The sequence below is a fragment of the Misgurnus anguillicaudatus genome, chromosome 21 (genome assembly GCF_027580225.2).
Source record: "Misgurnus anguillicaudatus chromosome 21, ASM2758022v2, whole genome shotgun sequence".
Classification (NCBI taxonomy): Eukaryota; Metazoa; Chordata; class Actinopteri; order Cypriniformes; family Cobitidae; genus Misgurnus; species Misgurnus anguillicaudatus.
Window position 1 is genome coordinate 60784445 of NC_073357.2, and position 23741 is coordinate 60808185.

The 23741-nt window shown below is 41.5% G+C and overlaps 1 protein-coding gene across 4 annotated transcripts in view; it reads left to right on the top strand.

Moving 5' to 3' along the window:
• Positions 1 to 23741, top strand: part of LOC141353110 (macrophage mannose receptor 1-like) — a 90446-nt gene that overhangs the window by 61413 nt on the left and 5292 nt on the right. For 2 of the 4 annotated variants that reach the window (XM_073859578.1, XM_073859577.1), the window contains 8 exons: positions 53 to 213; positions 3432 to 3537; positions 3670 to 3902; positions 14930 to 15095; positions 15341 to 15493; positions 17532 to 17648; positions 17728 to 17889; positions 17973 to 18005. In XM_073859578.1, coding sequence (XP_073715679.1) covers positions 53 to 213; positions 3432 to 3537; positions 3670 to 3902; positions 14930 to 15095; positions 15341 to 15493; positions 17532 to 17648; positions 17728 to 17889; positions 17973 to 18005 — 1131 coding nt within the window. Of the gene's footprint in view, positions 1 to 52; positions 214 to 3431; positions 3538 to 3669; positions 3903 to 10794; positions 10909 to 14929; positions 15096 to 15340; positions 15494 to 17531; positions 17649 to 17727; positions 17890 to 17972; positions 18006 to 23741 lie in introns of those variants that run through there. The other 2 variants (XR_012360139.1, XR_012360138.1) reach the window with 2 other exon arrangements.

Here is a 23741-nt window from a genome sequence, read left to right on the forward strand (position 1 = left end):
AAATAGATAAATGTAAGCATTAGAAATTCCCTTTTTTTCTGTGTGTTTTCAGCATTTCTTACAATGCTGATGCTCAGATCTACTGATGATGTGTGGATCGGTTTAAATGACATCAACAAGGAGATGCGCTTTGTGTGGACTGATGGTAAAGGTGTCAAATACACTAATTGGCTCAAAGGTTATCCTTGGTTCGGATTCTACAAAGAAAGAGAGGCAAGTGTGCATGATGTTACTACCAAGTGCAGAGAATAATCTAGCACATCAAAGCTTCTTTATTCAGCTTCTCTGAATGCAAAAAGTGCTCATTTAATTATTGTTATTAAAATGATCAAGGTTCTCATTTTATCAACTTGTTGAATCCTAAAGTCTTTTTGTCTTGTTTGCTGGCATCTTCAGAATGTGCTGTGGCCTTAAAACCTATTAAGCTATGACACGGCCACATAGTTTGCAGCAACTATTTCTGATACTCAATGGTCTTAAACAGTCTAATAGGTCTATTTTTTGAATTTGAACTTGATAGCACAAAAATTAGTTTTCTGTAAGGTTTTCTCCTTATGACACATTACATCCTATGGACGTACATTTCCGCCACATAAGAAAAAAATATGAAATTATTAAAAGGCATAATTATAAGATTAAAATCAAAAATGTTTAGTCATAATTTAGAATTTTTTATTATCATTATGCTTTACCGGAGCGTGATTTTTTTTTCTTATGTGTGGGAAATTGGCGTCCATACATAACATCAGTGTTCTGAGGACCTGAAAATGTAAATGTTTGAAACAGGGTTTAAACGATACTGTTATGGTCGATGTGTAAACAATACAATGAAAATGGTGACTTCATGGGTACTTGTTCAAACATCACGTGACATCGCTAACTACTGGCCTGGAATAATATAGCATTTATAGTCACAGATCTGAGAAAATTGAGATTGTTTTTGACAGTACTGTTTTCTGTATGTGAAAAAACAAATGTTGTTGTGCAGGGCCGTGCAGAGACAATTGGAGGGGCAGGTGCTCAAAGAATAAAAAGGGCACTTTGCTCGCTGATACGCAAGCACACAACTGAAACAAATAATAAAGTAATACAGAATAGAAAGATGATTTTAAGTCTAACGTTTTTCTTTATTTTCCTTGCAAATAGAGTGAGACAGAAAAATATATAGACTGAGTTTTATATCTATATATTTATGCATTTGGCAGCCACTTTTATCCAAAACGACTTACAGTGCATTTCATTTTGTGTTTGTGTGTGTCAACAGTATGCAGTATTAAAATTATATGATATTATTGCATTGTGACATTAAGATATTATTACGTTTACAGGCTTGTGTTTTTTTTGTCATATTTAAAATATAATTCTATTCTAATCCTGTTCGAAATTTGTATACAAAGAGAGTAGTCTACATATTTTAGTTTTGAATCGTGTTTGTGTTGTGTTTATGCACACTTTGATGCCTTGATGACAGGGCAATAAAATAATGACATTCATCTCTCCTTTCATTCATTTCATGAAGCCTCTACTACTTTATTTATTTTCAGGTAAACTAAAACTGGTTGCAAAGCTGGAGTGTTTTTGACTGAGTTAATAATTTAGCACGAGTATGGCTATATTACCCAACATTAGCTCACATTGTCTTTTATCAAAGGCGAGTCCAGGAATCGTAAATTCAATATGATACAAAAATTAAACAAGTTTTTTACCATATTCGTCGGATCTTGCTCTTCCAACAACCTCCGCGTGACAGGTGGATGACAGCTCGAGAGCAATTTGAAATCAAACTCCTCCGTATGATCTCCCGAATATTTCTCGCGGTACTTTGATGTCATGTGCGTTTCGGTTCTTGCATTGCTGCGTGAAGTTGAGCACACCTAAAAACTCGAGACAGCTACCTGTATGAACTCCCGGCAGAGAACGTCCCTGCCTTTGCTTCATCCATTGTTTTTATATGGGAAGAATGTTTTATTTTCAGCGTGAGAAATGCAAGGTGTGGCGAGTAAACTGGCTGAAATGCATGTGTCTCCCGCCGAATGCGTGAGACTTGAGAGCCCTGTTTGCATCTAAAGGTCTAGAGATGTTAATACACACAGACAGCAATAAACAAAAGCTGTGCATGCTCTCCTCACGTTGTTCTTGTAAAATAATAACAATATAACAAGCATCGCTTCGGTTCAATGCCAGCTCGAGGTGGATCCTCCCTCTACTGCGCACCGTGTCGTGCACGTGTGGGCGCTGTTAACGCTGTGAGCTAGCTAGTGATCGTCCCTAAAGAGATTGTCCAATGAAAGGTCAATACGTCATCATGTGACTAATTTTATTTGCATCTAAATAATTTTTTATTAATTTTACTAATAGTTAGATTGGGCAGGCCTTCACAAAAGGGCATTTAATTACAAAAAAAATGCCTTGACAAAAAGGGCACTTTGATCATCCAGGGGTCAAGGGGCAGGTGCTTGGGCACCCACCGCCCCCCCCCCTCTGCACGTGCCTGTTGTGTAAATGTACCCTTAGTACGGTCTGTATTTCACAAATCATTACTGTCATTGGGCCTCATTTATAAAACACGAGCGGAACGATTTAAAGTGTAAATCTTTCATAAAGTCGTTCTGATGTAGATTTTAATGGGATTCGATTTTCGGATTCATGAACATTTCAAAATGTTAGTTGGTACGAAAGAAATTTACACCTGCTCCCCACTATGTGTAAATAGTGGGTAAAACATTCAAACATTCTTTATTCTTTTAGACAAACTGATGACACTGCACTCTGATGCATTATGTATCATGATGATACTTTACAAATTCTTTTGATATGCCTTTTTTCATTTTTTTACTCTTTATTTGGGAAAAACGTCCTTCTTTACACAGCCATTCAATCACATTAGAAGAGAGGTGGCACAAACACTACATTGACCAACCACACTTGTACAACTGAACAATGGAGAAGTTAATATTTATGGGTACTGCATTTTTATAACTGGTAGGCATTTAGCCTATTAGTCTCTTATGCATTTATGCAATATAGTGTCAAACCAAGAATGGAGCACAGGGGATTACATCGTTCTTAGATATGAAATTTGCGTAAATGTAGTGCATAGGTGGGGATTATGCTAATTGTGAATGAGCGTACATGTTTACAAATGATTGGTATTCATTAACATACACCCATTTTACTATCAAATCTGATGTTTATGAAGAATTTTTGAATTCAGAGGGAAGGTTTTGGGAAAGTTCATTTTAGGCAAAAATTACTCTGAATTGACTCATATATTTCATAAATGACACCCAGTGTGTTTCTATACATAACATTACATCCCACCTTGTAGCTGCAGCAATCTAAAACAGATATAGTATAGATTATTAAAGAAATTATATAAAATAATACTGTAAGTTAATTTCAACTGTTTATCTGAACTCTTTTCCATGTAGGGCACTGACTGTGGTGTGATGGTTAAACACCCAGAGAAGTCCACTGGTACGTGGAAAGTTAGAGACTGTAAAGATGAGAGAGGTTTTGTCTGTAAGAGGAACACAGGTTAGATGAAGACAAGACATCACTGCATAAACTGATACTCAATACAATCACATTGATTGAAGAAAACACATGAGTTTATTGGAGACTTGTTGATCTCTTACAGTAGATAAAAGTATTTTGTTTGTGTTTTAGACTCTCAGCTGTCCACTCCCATGACCACAGCAGTACCACAGAAATACTTCAGTCTGGGCAATGATTCATATATGGTCCAGCTGGAGAAGATGAGCTGGGATGAAGCGAGAAGACAGTGTAAAGCTGATGATGCTGATCTTGCGAGTGTACTGGACACCATCAGTCAGGCGTACACCAGCCTACAAGTCGACAATCTCAAAGAACCTTTGTGGATCGGACTCAACAGTAAACTGGTAATAAAATCTCTGTAACAAATGGCTGGATAGATGCACGACACATACACAGCTCAGTCATCGAACATCCATTTTTTTCTTATTCACTTACTTTCGATACGTCACACTCTATGGTTCTTACTGAACTGGTGTGCCCTCTAGTGTCATGGAGGTTCCACTACATCCCCTCCTTTTAGTCTAAACACCTCTTTTTATTAACTTCTTACACCCTGAAGCTATTTTGGGGATTTTCGCCTGGATTTGGCCTACCCAATTTCAAAAGCTTCCCATACCCACATGCAGAGGTTTACATACAAACGTTTGGTATCATTTTACAGGAAACCCTTTGAAATTACATAAAACACTGTTGAAAGTGCTAAACATGGTTGTATGTGATGTCAGTCCTCTAATAAACACAAAAATAATAGGTGCTTTTTGATGTTTTTTTTTTCTAAAGTTTTTATTTGAAAGTGTATAACTCTGGCCCTGGGTGCCTCAGCTACCTGCAGTCAGTTTTGTTTGATTCCCGCAATTGTCAGCTTACATCATAATCTATGCAAAGTTATTTTACTCCAACTGAAGGGAAGAATAATACCCTTTTTCTATACAATTTCTGCCTAAAAACATTTGAAGTGTCCCCATAACCACATACAGTAGAATAAATGCAATATCTTTATATCATTTTAAAGAAAACCCTTTGAAGTTACACAAAAAGCTGCTGTTTGTGACAAATATTGTTATTTATGTAGTTTTTCATATGATGAAACACCAAATTTTCTTTATGTTGTAAACACTGTCTTTGAAAGTGAATAACTGCAGACAGTTCTGGTTGTTAGCAGCAGCAGACAGTAAACACCCCAAAAAAGAATGAACTCTTAAGCATGTCGCATTCAAAAGTTATTCTTATTTTACTGAAGGGTGTGAAAATACATTTTATTTAATACATTTCATATAAATATAATTTTTTTTGTTTTGCACATATAATAAATAGTAAGGGATTATTCATGCACACAACCAAAGAAAATGCTGTGAATGGACTCATTTTTTAGAGTAGGACCTAAGATAAAAGATGGTGTAGCGCATTTGTGGCTATCTGTACTATCTGAGGCAGCTCACGCTCAAGTTTCACATAAATTTACAAAAGACCATTTTTTACCTTATTATTTTTTCAACGATTCTTGGATATGTGTTGATAATAGAACAAAAATAACACTGTAGCCTTATTCCTGAGAATGCGAGCTTTCATTTGATATAAGACTTGCCCATGTTTGTCATATTTGAAAAATATGAAATATGTGAATATTAAATGATATAAAAAAATATGGGGGGGTGATAGTGTAAATTAAGTGTGAATAACTTTCTTACGGTAAAATATATGTCAAAGTGATGCATATCTGCAGAAAGTAGAGACTCTAAGCTTTCAAACAGTATCTTATATGTGGTACTGGGGTTGATGACAGACCATTAAAGATTAAAAGAATATTTTATATTAAGTCAAAATATGAAATTCTGGACCCGGGACAGGGTCCTCAGGGTTTAAGAGGTTCTACATACTGGAAAAACCAAAAATGGAAAGGAGAGGTTCCGCCCGGACCGAATTTCTAAAACCCATGTTTACTTCCTGGCTTTCCATGGCAACGAAATTAGGCCATATTCGTTACAGGTGCGCAAAATGAGGCAGCGATTATCGACTGGGCGGTCCTTATGAGTACTAGGAGGATAAAAGATGGACTGAAGCTGCAGGAGAGGGCAGTCGATTTTCGGGCGAGTCAACTTCCGCCTTGGGCAGCACAACGAAGACCAGCCTCCGAAGAGTCCGCAGGCTCTGCTGATCCGGCGACCGCTAGGTAGCGGGCGGAAAGAGTGCGGGGCTGGTCCAGGCGAAAGGACGGCGTGGTTGTGTATAGGAAGTTACTCGTCAGAGAGAGTTTTGATTGCGGTGGATGTACTCTGCGGATGCCGGCTGGGTTGCGAGTCGTTCGGGTGCTGAAATACGTAGTTCTGCTACGCCTGGGGAGCTGTGGAGAGAGAAGAAACACTGTTCAAAAAGTCAAGTAAGAACCTCTTGAAACGGAAACGTACTATTTGGCACCTTTGGTGTATTGTTGTCCTCACAAAGGATCGGGAGCTCTGCGCCCACGGCGTTGTTTACTTTAGAGACGCCCTGAGGGAAGAGGGAGAGATTGATTGGAAGCCCATCAACTGTGAGTAACAGAAAGTCTGCAACTAATCTCGAATGTTTGCATGTTAAAGGAGAGTGCAACCCATTTCTAAGCAGCCCCACTAGATGTGTGCAGCAGGTGGGCGAGCCGAGAGGTGTGTGTATCAAGAAAGAGATCAACTGGAGACCGCCAACTGTGAGTAACAGAAAATCAGCAACTAGTGTTAAATGCTTGTATGTTAAAGGAGAGTGTAACCCAGTTCTAAGCGGCCCCACTAGACGTGTGCAGTAGGTGGGCGAGCCGAGGGGTGTGCGATAAATTAACTCTGGACTGTGAGAATTTGCCATCAGGCGCTGTGCTGCGTGGCCCGTACCATTCAACCCAGCTACCCAGGCCAAGGTCCACCGGGAGAGGAGTACGGACCCTGACTTATTCACTGGAGTGTGTGCTGTGCAACGAGTGAGTGATTGAATCTGACGTGAGTACACAAAGTTTTTTTGAAGTGTTGTGCTGTGTCCTTGTCGTCCTTACCCGCCTTAGGAGGGTCTTGAACCTTTGTGGATGCCATCAGGGGCCGTCGCGACGGTGTGTGCCCATCCCATCCAGGAGTCACGTAGAAACCCTGAGTGAGGTATGGTGAGGAATCGGATCTAAATTCTGATGCTGCCTTTACATTAGCTAAAGCTAACTTACCCAGGAATGCCTCGCAGCCCTAGAGAACCTGCAGAATGAAGAAGATACTTACCTTTACATGAGCTAAAGCTAACCTACCCAGTCACGCCTCGCAGCCCTAGAGAAACTGCAAAGCAAAGACGATACTTACCTAGCATGGACCTAGGCATCCAGGGAGAAGGCATAGAGGGGACCTTCCAACGGAGAACTTATTTGTGTTTTATTCTGCCCTCAGGAGGACCGAGGCGCGCCACAGGAAGTCCTCACATGCAGGAGGTGGGGCCGTGGACGAAGGAGCTCCGCCCGGCCCTTGCCCTGTTGTTTCTTGGCCCCGCAGAAAAGGCTTCTCCCCTCCAACGTCCCTGGTCCCGTAATACTGCCCCTGAGGGCGAGAAGCGAGACCTTTTAGATTCCCTTTCCTATTTCCACTGTAGTTTTAAATAATTTAAATAACATTTTTATTTTTATATTCTATTTATCTCTGGTTTGTCTGGTCATTGGGGTGCTTTGGGACCTCCTTGAGGTGGAACTAGGAGGAGCGTGATCCGCGACAGGGACGGTCCGCTTCTCCGACCTGTGACATATACATATAGTTGCATTGTTTTTGTTTCTCTTTAGCTAGAACAACAATTTCACACATATAACATTGAACTTTCTTTTCCTAAGCTGGAAGCCAGGGTAGACTGACTGCACATTTCTGACACTGCTAAGGGGATTATTCTGCCCTTTTCTTGACACCAGGTCTTTCCTATGCTAATTTTTAATCATAAGTCCAGTCTTTCTGGTGGACAGGAAATCCTACCCAACCTTGTAACTGTTTCTTGGACATCTTGACGAGTTGGTCCTGGAAGAACTATAAGATGAGCTCTGTTTCTTCTTAAAGTTCCCATCTCAGCTTCTCCCTGAACTGTTCCAGTTGTCTTTGAAGTCCTGATCCAGACTTTCTGTCCAGGTATGATGACTGGTACCTCTCTGGGGATTGCCACCGTGTCGTGGTAGCGAGGCTTGTGTGGTCCCATGATCCCAAGAGCAATGCCGTCTGGAGCTATGCTCCTGGTAGGGTCACCCATGGCGGTAAGGTCAAGGGGGAGGCCCCTGACAAAGAGCAATCCAACCAAGACCTCAACGGTGGAGCAGGCGGTGGATGACAGCTGGCCTTATGGGAGCGTCACAACGGCTAGGAAGGCGGATGAAGGCTGCAGCAGAACATCAACTCTAATGGAGTTATGCTTCTCAGCATGTGTGCGAAGCATGGTCTTATCATCACTTATTCTCTCTTTCGCCAGAAAAACAAATTTTGACTATGTTATTGTACGAATCAGGGACAGCCATGACGTGAATATCACAAGGGCCATGGTCAACACTAATAAATGCTGGACAGACCATCGCCTTATCCGCTCTAACCTGACAAAGGCTTTTGATATGGTAGACCACCACGCCCTGTGGAGTATACTATCAAGGTATGGTTGTCATGACAAGTACATCAGAATACTGAGACTCCTACATGATGGCACATCAATCACAGTGCTCAGCAATGATGGGTCTGAGTCTGAGCCTTTCACAGTGGAAACAGGAGTTAAACAAGGATGTGTTATTGCACCCACCCTGTTTGCCATCTTTATTGCAGCCATACTCCACCTCATTGGTGAGGAGCTGCCACAGGGTATTCCAATCGTGTATAGAACTGACGGCAGACTCTTTAACCCTAATAGGTTCAAGGCCAAGAGTAAAATCATCCACACCACCATTACAGAGCTTCAGTATGCGGATGATAACGTCATTGCTGCACACTCCGCAGAAGACCTTCAGGGAATTCTGAATGCTTTTGCCAAAAGCTGTTGTCCTCCCTACCCTGATGTATGGGGCAGAGTCGTGGACCACATACAGCAGGCACCTGAGAGCCATGGAACAATAGCATCAACGATCCTTGCGAAAGATTCTGAGGATCAGTTGGGAGGACAGACGCACCAACATCAGCGTCCTGGAGGAAGCAAAAATGACCAGCATCACCACCACAATAATGCAGTACCAATTACAATGGACAGGCCATGTCATTCGCATGCCCAATACACGTCTTCCTAAACAAATTTTGTATTCTCAGCTAAAGGAAGGTAGTCGGGCAACAGGGGTGCTGAATAAATGTTTTAAGGACAACATCAAGGCCATTCTGAAGAAATTCAACATTACATCAAGCAACTATTATTAAATGTTATTTATTTTGAACCTTGCGTTTGCGTCCTGTCTCTCCAACTCTGTCGTGACAGAGTTGGAGAGACAGGACGCAAACGCAAGGTTCAAAATAAATAACATTTAATAATAAAAACACGCAGGCAGACATGGTGAAGGCAGGAACACAGAGACACTAACACAGGAACAGACAGGGTATCAATGACAATGATCCAGCAGTGAGCAAACAGAAGACAGAGGTATATATACACACAGACTAAATGACAAACAGGTGTGATGAGGCAGGTAATTAATCATTGAATGTCCAGGTGATAACAATCGGAACAGAGACAAGACATGACACGGATTAACCGTGACAAATGCATTGAGAGAGCACAGCGATCTTTATGGTGGCCTGGTGTAATAAAAGACGTAAGGGAGTTGGTGGAGAGATGTGACATCTGCTGTCAGCATTTGCAGCAGAAAACAGAACAGTTGATGCAGACAGAGTTGGAGAGACAGGACGCAAACGCAAGGTTCAAAATAAATAACATTTAATAATAAAAACACGAAGGCAGACATGGTGAAGGCAGGAACACAGAGACACTAACACAGGAACAGACAGGGTATCAATGACAATGATCCAGCAGTGAGCAAACAGAAGACAGAGGTATATATACACACAGACTAAATGACAAACAGGTGTGATGAGGCAGGTAATTAATCAATGAATGTCCAGGTGATAACAATCGGAACAGAGACAAGACATGACACGGATTAACCGTGACAAATGCATTGAGAGAGCACAGCGATCTTTATGGTGGCCTGGTGTAATAAAAGACGTAAGGGAGTTGGTGGAGAGATGTGACATCTGCTGTCAGCATTTGCAGCAGAAAACAGAACAGTTGATGCAGACAACGCTACCAGCAAGAGCCTGGCAACGAGTGGCTGCAGATATCTTTCAATGGGAAGGAGGCCATTATCTGGTCGTGATTGATTACCTCTCGGGATACATTGAGGTTGCATACTTACCAAAACTCGTAACAGCAACAACAGTCGAAAGGCTGAAAGTCATTTTTGCCCGGTTTGGAATTCCCGAGACACTGGTGACGGATAATGGTCAACAGTTTGCAACATGTGAGTTTGAAGAGTTTTCTCAAGACTACGATTTTGAACATGTCACAAGTAGTCCACGTTACCCTCAAAGTAATGGTGAGCCAGAGAGGGAGGTGCGAACTGTGAAACAGCTGTTGAAAAAGAGCCAAAACCCTCAGTGAGCTCTGTCGTGACAGAGTTGGAGAGACAGGACGCAAATGCAAAGTTCAAAATAAATAACATTTAATAATAAAAACACGAAGGCAGACATGGTGAAGGCAGGAACACAGAAACACTAACACAGGAACAGACAGGGTATCAATGACAATAATCCAGCAGTGAGCAAACAGAAGACAGAGGTATATATACACACAGACTAAATGACAAACAGGTGTGATGAGGCAGGTAATTAATCAATGAATGTCCAGGTGATAACAATCGGAACAGAGACAAGACATGACACGGATTAACCGTGACAGCATTTTGTCATTCCTTGGTGACTGTGATGAATTCTCTCTAGCATCTCAGCCCGCATGGGTTTCGGAATCACAAGCCGTTCACCTTTTAATAAAATCCCATCGGCGACATGGATATCCGCTCTATGAGACCAATATGGCATGAGATGTCCGACACTGACTTCTGATGTGCTGGCCAGCCTTTTAATGTATACCGTCTCAACTGTTGGCATATTAGATCCTCGTCCTGCTTTTCCTGAATCTGTTTCAGTTTTGTTTTTGTCGTAGGGATTTGTTGAACTATGAGATCCACAAAAACCTTGCACTCATCCTCCAGTGTGTTGTTTTCTGTTGATTTTTCAGGGCCAGCTGGTGCTCGTGACAACGTGTCTGCAGCAACCAGTTGTTTTCCAGGGACATGCATGATGTTGTACCTGGATTTGAGCAGCCTCAGTCTAAACCGCAGAATTCTTGGTGGTAAGTAATCAATTGGTCTGCTACCTAACAGAGATATTAGAGGTTTGTGGTCAGTCTCTATCATAAATTCCAATCCCAGCAGGTTTGCACTGAGCTGCTCACATGCCCATTTTACCACCAGAGCCTCTTTTTCAATTTGTGCATATCGTGTCTCTGTGGTTGTCAGACTTCTTGAGATATACACAACAGGCCTCCACTCACCGCTTTTCTGTTTCTGCATGAGCACCCCACCAAGACCATACGATGAAGCATCGGCTGAAACAACAGTCTCGTTGTTCGAACTATACTGTGCCAGTATAGCTGGTGAGCTGAGTTCTGTCTTTACCTTCGCAAATGCTTCTTTCTGCTGTGCATCCCATATCCAGGTGCTTTCATTCTTTAACAGGCTCTCAGTGGTTTTGTGAGAGTCGGCAGATGAGGTGAAAACTTCCCGACGTAATTAACCATCCCAGTGAAACGTCTCACTCCTTCCACATTCTGGGGCTCAGGCATGTTAACAATGGCTTTAATCTTGTCCTGGTCCGCTCCAATCCCTTGGGCGCTTACAGTATGTCCTAGGAACTTTATCAACTGTGAACACACACTTGTTGTTCAGCGTCAGTCCTGCTTTTTTGAACTTTCTCAGCACCTCACACAGTCTCTTATTGTGTTGGTTCTCATCTTTTCCAAACACTAGGATATCGCCTGCATGGCAAAGAGTTCCAGTCGTCCCTGCGACAATCTGTGCGATCCTGAGCTGGAAGTGCTCCGGGGCCGAAGATATCCCGAAAGGAAGACGTCGGAAACAATATCTTTCTAAGGGTGTAATAAATGTTGTTAACGGCTCTGAGTCTTGCCAGAACCCAGATGTGGCATCTAATTTTGAAAACACAGCTGCGCTAAAGTCTCATCCACAGCTGGGAGTATGTGTCTTTCTCTGCACACGTTTTTGTTTAGCCTTGTGAAATGTGTTGTGGCTTTTTTTAGTGATTATGAAAATAATTTTCAGCAGAGGGTTCCATTGCTAAAAGATGACTTTATTGCTTACAACAATAAGGTCGAGTTGGTGGCCAATCAACTAAAGAGTCTTTTTCAGAATTCAACCTAATATACAGTTCTCTAAAAGTTGAAACTCCTCCCATGTAGTTGTTTTTAGCATGTTTTTATGTTTGACAGGTGTTGTACTTCATTCCTTGTAAATGTCAGCCTATGCATTATTAGCTCCAGTATGCTCTCAGTTACCCATATTTTAAACCCTGCATACATTGCAGTCTTTAAGACTGCTAGTCTTCAGCTAACAAACATGAGACATACATACTTGCAAAACACATTTGAATCTGAATAACATGTTCACCAAAGATATAGTTCTGAATAAAAAATCTTCTTCAAATCCACGCAAATCCTGATATTGCCGTTCGGTTTTGGTATGACTACCATTCCTGCGCACCATGGGGTAGGCTCTTCGATTCGTCAAATGACTCCCATCTCTTCCATTCTGTGGAGTTCCATTTTCACTCGCTCCATAAGCAGCAGTGGTACTCGTCTTGGGGAACAGCTCCATCTGACAGTTTGATCTTGTAGCTGCCCTCCAACTTCCCGAGACCTGAGAAGACTTTAGGGAACATTGCTTTGTACTGCTCTCCAGGTTCGTGCATGTTGGCTACCTGCTGCAGTAACTGTAAACCTTGGATTTTGCAGACATGCGCTGAATTTACCCATCACCTTCAAAGGAGTATTGTTAGGGCCTAAGATAATCTTTTTAGAATCTTTGAGTTTCCCTTGCTTTTCAGCTGAATACATAGACGCTGGTATCACTGTGACTGCAGCGCCGGTATCGATTTTGAAGGTGATTTGTTCTTTATTCACCAGGATTTCCTGTTGCCACATAGTTTCTTGTTTTTGGGTCTGAATTGCTCCTAAAAAAGCAGACTCAAAAGAACTGTCAACTATCGTTTCAAGTCTTGGAGCTGACCGGCAAACTGCAGCAAAATGTCCTTTTTCCCTAAATTTTCTGCATTCTGCTTCTCTGACTGGACACATTTTCCATGAGTGCTGTGGACTTTTCCCTTATCTTTTGCAGGCATCCATCTGTTTAATTTTCTGAGCTGCATCATATGTACTTTGCGTTCTTTGTGCTGTCCCCTCTGCTCTCATTGTTTTCATTCTTGTTTTAGATGTTCTCATTGTTATGACTGCTTCAACGTTTACTTCTTTTTAGAGCCCTGCAAGCCCGGCCGGGCTCGGGACGTTTTTTTTTACAGACCGGGCTCGGGTCGGGCTCTGGCTTATTTATTGAATGTAGATGGAGTCTTATGTAAACGAACAGCTCATGTTAATGTTAATTTTCAAAGTAAAAATTATTTTTATTCAGGTAAATGGAGGTTTGTAACGGAGGTTTTACCAAAAATAGTAAACATCTATACCAACCAGCTATTATAAACGCTATATCAGATTGTTTTAACATGTATCCTTATAGAAAATGTCTGTTTTATATTTATGTTTGAGTATTGTTAGGTTTGAATATTGTTGTAATGTTGTTGTTGTTGTTTTGTTTAAATTTATTTAGCTTATTACGAAAGATAGACCGTAATTTTAAACGCCATACGCGTTGTAAAAATTAATTTGAAGGGAGAATTGTAATGGGTCAGACATTATTTTTGAGTTTAATTTAAGTTTTTCTTGCTACTTTAAAATTAATTTCGTTTCATATAATTTGTCTCTTAATTTTAATCGATGTTTTGTTGATAAGTTTTGTGAATATAAGTGAATAAAAACAAAAAAATCAACATCATATTAATATTTAATGCTCGTTTAGCCGATTGCGCTTTTTGCTATAGCGGAAGACGTGCACGGACCTCGCACACTTTTAAAAATTAACGTCATACTAATTTTTATTTATTAATTGCACACTGAACAGCGACAGGTAAGGGAAGATAAGTTATTTAGTGTTTATACAGTCAGTTCGTACAAAAATGTTCAAATGGACTATAAGATCATAAATATGAACTGTGAACAATGAACTATTATAACTCCCTACATTAAAAGTGATTGATATTGGTCTCGGGTCAGGTCGGGTTCGGGCTGAAAAAATTGCAGGCATTGTCGGTCTGGGGTCGGGTAGGGCTTGAACACTTCGGGCCGGGTTAGGGCTGGAATTTTTGGCCCGTGCAGGGCTCTACTTCTTTCACATCAGACTTTTCTCGTCTTATTACTGGCGTTTTATTTCTTCATTTTGTCTGACTTGGGTTATCGTTTTGTCCAATGTCAAATTTGGATCAAGTTGCAGTTTTTCTGAGAGCTTTGTGTCTCTTATGCCCATTACAATACGGACTCTGATCGTTTCCTCATGTAAATCACCGTATTTGCAGTGTTCCGCAAGTTTATACACGTCCGTGATAAAACTCTTTACTGCTTCGCCAGGCTGTTGAAATCTGCTATTGAATTTCGCTCTCTCGTAAATTACGTTACGTCTGCCAACAAAGTGCTCACTTAAAGCCTTCTTGACTTCTTCATAACTCTTTTTTTCTTCCTCGCTTAGGGGCAACATATTCAAAATATCATCACTCTTCTTCCCCCTAATGTAAAGAAGCGAGTTTACCTGGTACGCAGAGGGTTTATCTGCGAGAATCACTCAGTTTATCTGCTATGCGGAATCACTCAAAACGGCCCACTGTGGCCATGCACTGGGCTCGTCAAAATTGAAGCTTCCCGGAGGCGTCAGCAAAAATATCTGATCCATATTTTTACTGTTGACTCACTCCTAATCCCAGGGGCTTGCTTCTTGTTCCGTCTTTTCAGGATTTGAAAAACACTTCTGACACCATGTAACAGATGGGTGGATAGATGCACGACACATACACAGCTCAGTCACTGAACATCAATTTATTTCTTATTCACTTTCGATACATCACACTCTGTGGTTCTTACTGGTTCCACTACAATCTCTTCACAATAAACACATTCATGTAATATCATATACTGTATACACATACTGCAGAAATGATTTTACTAACATATGAGTGTGGTAATGTGCTTTCTTCAGCCAGATAGACGCTATCGCTGGGTGGATAACTGGCTTCTAAGCTACAGTAAATGGGCTACAGGAGAACCCAAAAACTATTTAGCTTGTGTTTATATTGACACGAATGGATACTGGAAAACTGCAGCGTGCAACAACACATATTATTCCCTCTGTAAAAGATCTGCAGGTATTTCATTATTATTATTATTATTATTATTATATCTGATCATTTACGTCTCTGATTGGTGGGTGTGATGATGATCGGTCTTTTAAGGATTGTGAGTTGTGTGGTTATTCATCTGCAGTTCAGATGTTAAACAAGTATATGTGTACAATACCTTTAACTGGCTTTTACAAGCAAAGTGCTGTATTTTAGGAGTTGAAAAATTTAATTCTAACAGATATGTACAAATCCTTCACACCGCTCCACAGTTTTTGTGCCTCCAGATCCTCCTCAGCTGCCGGGTAACTGCCCCAAATCAATGAAACTTGGAAGTTGGATCCCATTTAGAGGACACTGCTATATGTTCATGCCCTACGAGAGAGAACACTGGGCTCATGCCACAATAGAATGTAAAAGAATGGGTGAGACGTTGTCTGGTACTTTACTTTCAGTTACAATTACATAACATCACTGACTCTCATTTTACTGAATATCTTTCTTTCCTATGTCAGTGTGTATAATAATGGCTGACTAAGATTAAATGGTTTAAAGGGGTTTTAAAAAAATTGAAACTAAATCTGCATTTTAGTTGTCATGTACATGCGTCGAACCCTTTGAGGTACAATGCAATCTTCATGTTTATAATAGGCTGTTATATTACATTTCAGCCTGCATTAATCAAGCTCACACTACATACGTAATACATGCTGCTGCTAACCCTAGCTAACCAGCAGTGTTGGGGAAAGTTACTTTTAAAAGTAATGCATTACAGTTTTAAGTTACTCCCTAAAAAAGTTACTAATTGCATTACTTAGTTACTTGTAATTCGTTACCCCACCACTGCTAACCAGTACCTTTTACCATTATTTCTTCTAGCCAAAAATTACACGCAACAAAATTACTATGAAATTGACACCTACAGTATCTGTCATTAATTATCCTTACAGAAACCAATCATTATCTCACCATTACTTACTGCTGTCTCTTGCTTCTTCTTTCATTTCTGCCTGCCAGACGGATAATCCTCTTTATGTTTTAAATTATGTATTTTCTACAGTATTGCGATTTTAAGGGCCATGCCTATTCCAGTTTGAAACTGGCGTCAAAAGTGCCAAGAGCATAACGAGATGGGGCTTACTAAGGGGGCTACAGACATGCAGTTATGTTACATATTATTATATAACAATTCCTGATTGTTTGAAAGATCAGCCTTCGTGGGCCCCCTTCTGCCATATTGCTATGCTTCTGATAATAATATTCTATTCTTTGATAAGACAGCAGCACACATGGTAAGTGCACGGGGGGAGTAAAATATTTGTTTATTTATTAATTAACAGAGAACTTTTCTCACAGCAAATATTACATTTAAATATTCAGTTTATTTTGATAGTCCACTTTAGACATTCTACTAACTATAAATAACTTTGCAACTACATGTCAACTAACTTTCAACAATTTGCATCTATACGTCAACTTACTGTCAGAGTATTAGTAGACTGTAAGGGTTAGGGTTAGGGAAGAGGTTTGAGTTAGTGGAATAAGTTAACATGCACCTTCAAAGATATTTTTAGACAGTTGAATGTCTGTTGAGGGATCATCACAATAAAGTGTTAGTAGATATTAAGCAGAAAGTCTACTAATTCTCTAAAGATGGGTAGTTGATAAGTAGTTGCAAATTTACTTATAGTAAGTAAAATGTCTAAAGTGGACTATCAAAATAAAGTGTTACCAAATATTCAATGTAATGTACATCGGGGCCTGTCAAAGGGGCAGGGCCCCCACGCACTGCGGGGGCTATAGGGGTGTCCCCTACGCCAGTGTCTATTGTGTTCATCAGAACAAAGAAATGTATACAGACTTGTAACAACATGAGAGTGAGAAAATGATGAGGGAATTTTTATTTTTATTTAAAGGACAAGTTCGGTATTTTACACTTAAAGTCCTGTTTTCAGTTTGTTTATGATGCAATAGAACGGTTTTGACTGAAATTTCGACATATCCGGCTGCCCTGAGAATTTTCGGGTGTTTGTTGTTTCACCTCCCACCTCTACAATGGTTTATAGGTGCACTGGAACAATCCTTTCTAAAATGCATTAAACTTTCGTTTACAAAGATGTGAAACACACCGAGTGGTCAGGGGTGTTCACTGATATGCTTACACAAAAATCGCTGCAAAAGACGCATTCTGGAATTATTTTTCATAGGAATTGTTAGGGGTGCCAATAATTGTGGATCTCATGATTTCAAGTTTTTTTCTCAATGTGTAAATTCTTTACCATCAAAGTAATGTACTTAAATCAAAGGTTGGATTTTTGTCTTTTTTTTGCATTTGGGTTCTATGTTGTTTGAATGGAGATGAGGGTTTTTGGAGGTCCACGGCCACATGTTGAACGGGGGTGCCGATAATTGTGGAGGGCACTGTATATAAGTTTAAAAGCAGTGATTTGTCGGTCATTTCAGGTGCATCTTTAGTGAGTATTGAGGATCCAATAGAATCAAAGTTTATCCGACAAAACCTGGAGATCCTGCAGGATGATGTCGAGTCCGTCTGGATTGGACTTCACCGCAGTCATAAGGGTCAGAACAAGCCTTCGTCTCAACCAATACAACACATTTGAAATCACAGAGATATTGAACTGATGTTTGTATGTGACAGGTGATTGGATGTGGATTGATGATAAGGTTGTGGATTACACGAACTGGGATCCGCAAATGCAGTTGAAAAATGAAATTTGTGTTGAAGTTCAGTCAAACACTGGGATGTGGAGCACCCGCAACTGTCATCCTCGGATAGGTTATATCTGCAAGACTGCTAAAGGTCTGACAAATAAAATCTGCATCAATATCACATCACCTTACTGTATGTTAATATCCACATCCATATCTTTTTTTTTTTTACAGTTTTACCACCAACAGAGAAGCCGCCAGTCTCAGGTATGATGAATATATGTTGAATATAATCTGTGAAAAGTGTTTGAGGGGTGGTTTCCTGGACAGGGATTATTTTAAGCCAGGACTAGGCCTTAGTTTAATTAGGTAATATAACTAGTTTTAACAAACATGCCTTACTAAAAACATTACTGTTATCCATTTTGAGGCAAAACAAGGGGCACTGATGTATTTTAAAATTATGTCAGTGCAAATTTGTTTTCAGTTTGGACAGTTCATATATTTATTTTAGTCTAGGACTAGTCTAATCCCTGCCCGGTAAACTGCCCCTTAGTGTTCATTTCTGTATTTTATTTCTGGTTTGTTGGCAGCTGTAGATAAATATCAACAAATACTGACAAACCAGACTACTTGTGTAAATCATTTATTATTCTCCAGAGATTTATCTGTTACACACTTTATAATGTTGGGTTAACAGTGCAAGATGTTTTTAAATAAAGGCAGCTTAAACATGCATTTAAGTGCAGGATGAACCTTGTCCAGGAAACCGCAGGTTTTATTATCTCTAATTTCTATGTCAATGGTGCACAATTGAGTACTAGGGGCCTCATTTATAAAACTGTGCGTAGGATCCTTACTAAAAGTCTACGTACGCACAAAAGCTAAAAATGGGGTACGCAAACAAATCAAGCAAAAAAAAAAAAACCCAGCAAGCAATGTTCCTTTTATAAATCACAGATCACCTGAAAGTTTTCTGAAAAATTGTACTTTCACCTCCACTCTTCCCTAGATAAAAAATTCTAATTACTTGAATGCCCCCAATATTAAATCTGTTAAATTAATGAATTAGACGATAAAGAGAAACCACTAATTTTCTGGCAGCATGTGATGATGTGAGGTGCTTTATTAGATCAGAATTACAGACGTGGAGAGACTCTTTCTTACTCGGCATAATTTGCACGTTACAGAAACATTCTTGCCTTTCACTAGGGATGTGCATTATGTCTTTTTTTCATTCCAGTTATTCCATAGGTCTAAAAAAACGAGTATTCGAATGAACTGGGGGAGGGGCAATCAAAGGGGCGGGGTGTATACATCATGGTGAAAACACTCAAATAAAACTTAATTTTGAAGAAACTATAAAAGAAAATGAACACATATTAGATTATTGATGAATTAAATGTTTTTAACAGAAACCTCTAACAGGAATAGCTGCATGATAAAGTGAAACTAAAGGGTTAATAAACACAAACGGTAACACTTTATTTTACGACCCGCAAAGTAGCCTACCGCATAATTAAACCGAATTTACAGCGTACCTATTTGTAACAACAGGGTACCTCTACAGTACGTACTTGTAGGTATAAGGGAATAATATTTTAAGTTTGGGGTAATAAGGGGATAAGAATATGAAGAATTATAAATTATTTATACTCTAAGTATTTTATAACTACAGGGTACCTATTGTAATATTACCTGGTATGTATGACTTAGTCAAGTCTATGGGGAAATTATGTTTTTTTTTATGATTTTATTGTGAATTTTTCATATTGACTACTGAATGTTGTATACAGTCGATGTCTACGAGCCACATCGGCAAATAAATATTACAGCACATCACTTTTATTTTAGTAGCCTATATTACTTGCTTTTAATAACAGAAGTCCAGCTGATTTAATGTGGTTATCTTTTTTAAGGTAAGTACAATAAAAATAGCAACTTATTCCCTATTTACCAGGAATGTAACGACTCGTAAGAGAGGAGGAAGCAAGTGCAGGCAATCAGAAATGATTTATTAAAGAAGATGGTAAATACAATGAAAGAAATAATAACAGAGTCCAGAATGTTGGCAATGGTGATCGAAGGTCTACAGTGGCGTGAGAAGTGCTGGATGGTGAATGTGATGACGGTCAATAGATGAAACCAGGAACAGACCGGAACAGACCGGAACACTCACACGAAGACGACAACACGAAACAATAATCCAAACACGAACACGGGAGACTGTAATCCAACTGTGAGTCTGCAAACATGAAATGAGGATCTGACAACAGGGAGAGAGATGAGTGAGCATTTGTAGCTGAGTGGAGATGAGTATCAGCTGGAGCGAGACAATCAACACACAGGTGACAACAATCAACCAAACGAGCACATGGACACTACGTGAGTACAAACACAAACACAAAACATGACACGGAGGAAACAGTGGATTTCCTACCGTGACAGTACCCCCTCCCCTAGGACGTCACCTGACGTTCCCAGCCTGCTTTACCTGTAGATTGTAATCATCAATAAGGCGGTGATCCAGTTTGTCCCGAGCAGGAACACACCTTCTCAACTCCGGACTGTAACCTTCCCAATCCACCAAGTACTGAAATCCGCGTCCCCTCCGTCTAGAGTCTAGAATACGGTTAACCAAATATGTGGTTTCCCCATTAACGATACGAGGCGGGGGGGGGGGGTAACCGGGGCAGGCGGATTAAGACGGGAAAAAATCACCGGTTTAATTTTGGACACATGGAACACGGGATGAACCCTCCTGTACGCCGGTGGAAGGCTAAGACGCACTGTTACCGGATTATTGATTTTGGTAACAGAAAACGGGCCAACAAATTTGGGAGCAAGCTTATTCGAAACGGAACGCATCGGAATATTCTGGGTTGAAAGCCACACTCTTTGACCGACGACGTAACGGGGAGGCTTTGACCGGTGGCGATCGGCCTTAGCCTTGGTGCGAGACCTTGCCTGGAGCAGAGCTCTATGAGCTCTGGTCCAGGTGTGGTGACACCTCTGGACTAGTGCGTTTGCGGAGGGAACCGACACCTTGGATTCAGTACTGACAAAATTAGGTGGTTGGTACCCTAAGCTACACTTAAATGGAGACATGCCCGTAGATGACACTGGCAGGGAATTGTGTGCGTACTCCACAATTGAGAGATGTTGACACCAAGACGAAGGATTGTTGGAAGCCAAGCATCGCAACACCCTTTCGACATCCTGATTGGCGCGCTCGGTTTGACCATTGCTCTGGGGATGGAACCCGGACGAAAGACTAACAGTCGCTCCTAACAGTTTACAAAATTCTCGCCAAAATTTGGACACAAATTGGGGACCCCTGTCAGAAACCACGTCTGTCAGAAGGCCATGTATACGGAAGACGTGGTCAATGACAGCTACCGCTGTTTCCTTGGCTGATGGCAATTTGGGCAAGGGAATGAAATGAGTCGCCTTCGAGAACCGGTCCACTATGGTTAAAATCACTGTATTACCCTTAGAGGGTGGGAGGGCGGTAATGAAATCTAGCAAAAAGTGGGACCAGGGTCTCGAAGGGACAGACAGCGGTAAGAGTAACCCATCTGGAGGTCGATTGGAAGTCTTACCAATAGCACAAACCGAGCAAACCAAGACGAAGTCGTGGACATCACAAGCCATACCAGGCCACCAAAATCGTTGCTTGACTAGAAACCTAGTTCTACTAACCCCTGGGTGACAAGCAACAATGGAACAATGACCCCACTGGAGAATGTCTGACCGTAACCCCTCCGGCACAAACAAACGGTTCGGTGGCAACGAGCCGGGGGCGTTACCCCTTCTAAGGCAGTCCAAACCTTCGATTCGACCTCCCATCTGAGCACGGAGATAATGATGGTCTCCGGTAAAATGGGCTCGGGAGTAGCAGTACGATCGGAACGCTCAAAAAGACGGGATAAAGCATCGGGTTTGATGTTTTTGGAACCCGGCCGGTAAGAAAGTGTAAAATCGAAACGACAGAAAAACAATGCCCACCGAGCCTGCCTGGAGTTAAGTCTTTTGGCGGTTCTAATGTATTCGAGATTCTTATGGTCCGTCCATACAATGAAAGGTACACCCGACCCTTCAAGCCAGTGATGCCATTCCTCCAGTGCCAGTTTGACTGCCAACAACTCTCGATTGCCAATGTCATAATTAACTTCCGCAGGAGATAAACGATGAGAATAATACACGCAAGGATGCACCTTTCCGTCTGAGGATGCGCGCTGGGATAACACTGCTCCTACCCCCACCTCTGACGCGTCGACCTCCACTATGAATTGACGTGAGCGATCAGGGGTGACAAGAATGGGAGCTGAAAAAAAGCAGCTTTTCAGTTTGGCAAACGCAGCCTCAGCTGCGTCTGACCACCTGAACCTCAAACTAGGAGAGGTCAAAGCGGTCAGAGGCGCGGCTAGTTGGCTGAAATTGCGAATGAAACGCCGGTAAAAATTGGCGAACCCCAGAAATCTCTGCAGGGCCTTGCAAGACTCTGGGGATGGCCAATCTACCACAGCCTTAACCTTCTCAGGATCCATGCGAACACCCTCAGTCGAAATGATGTGTCCTAGAAAAGAAACGCATTTCTCCGCCTTGACAAACAATCCATTCTCTAGCAACCGCAGAAGCACTCGTCGTACGTGTTGCACATGTTCCTGGAGAGACAAAGAAAAAATCAATATGTCATCCAGGTAAACATATATGAACTGATCGACCATGTCTCGCAACACGTCATTAACGAGTGCTTGGAAGACTGCCGGCGAGTTGTATAGCCCGAAAGGCATCACGCAGTACTCAAAATGGCCTCTAGGGGTGTTAAATGCAGTCTTCCATTCGTCCCCCTCCCTAATACGGACCAAATGATAAGCATTACGTAAGTCCAATTTACTGAAAACGGACGCTCCCTGCAACCTCTCAAAAGCTGAAGACATAAGCGGCAAAGGATAGGTATTCTTTACCGTTATGTTGTTCAACCCTCGGTAGTCAATACAAGGTTGCAGGGATCCGTCCTTCTTTCCCACAAAAAAGAACCCCGCCCCCACTGGAGAAGAGGAAGGGCAGATGAACCCCGTTGCTAGAGAACTGGATATATATTTCTCCATGGCCGCTGTCTCTGGAATAGACAAGGAATATAACTTGCCCTTAGGCGGAGAGGTACCTGGCAATAACTCTATCGCACAGTCATAGGGACGATGAGGAGGAAGAGAATCAGCCCGAGACTTACTGAACACCTCCTTCAGGTCGTGGTTCTCCGCGGGCACGTTAGCCAAATCCACTGCTTCCCCCTGAAACACAGACTCAGAAACATTAACACCAGCAGACAAAAGACAAGACAAATGACACTCCTCGCTCCAGCTAACCACAGATCCGAGACGCCAATCGATCCTGGGGTTGTGTTTCTGGAGCCAAGTGTGACCGAGAACAATGGCAGTCTGAGGTGAGTCCGTGATGAAAAATGAAATCTTCTCCATATGATTACCAGATGTGACGAGGGAAACAGGAATGGTGGTCTGAGTGATGACTGCCAATCTGTGTCCATCAAGTGCAAAAGGTGCAATGGGGTGTTTGAGGGGTTTGAGAGGAATGTTGAGCCTACTTGCAAAGTTGACGTCCATGAAACTACCCTCGGCCCCAGAATCCACCAAAGCGTGATGATCTAGTGTGTGGGTGGACCACCGTAGTCTCACCAGAAGGAGTGTCGATGTAGATGAGGTCTTCCTGGCAGAGATCCCACCCGATAGTAGCCTCAGACTTACTATCGGGCTTGATCTTTTACTGGACAGCGCTGGATGTGATGTTCTCGGCTGCCACAGTATAAACACAGTCCAAGGGATCTCCGCCTGATCCTCTCCTCCCAGGAGAGCCGAGCTCGCCCCACCTGCATGGGTTCAAGATCTCCAGGTGGGCTGACCGCAACCTCTGACTGCATATGCTGAACCTCTGATCTGGTCGTGAGAGTGGCTCTCCCCCTCCGTCTGGCAGCTTGGTCGA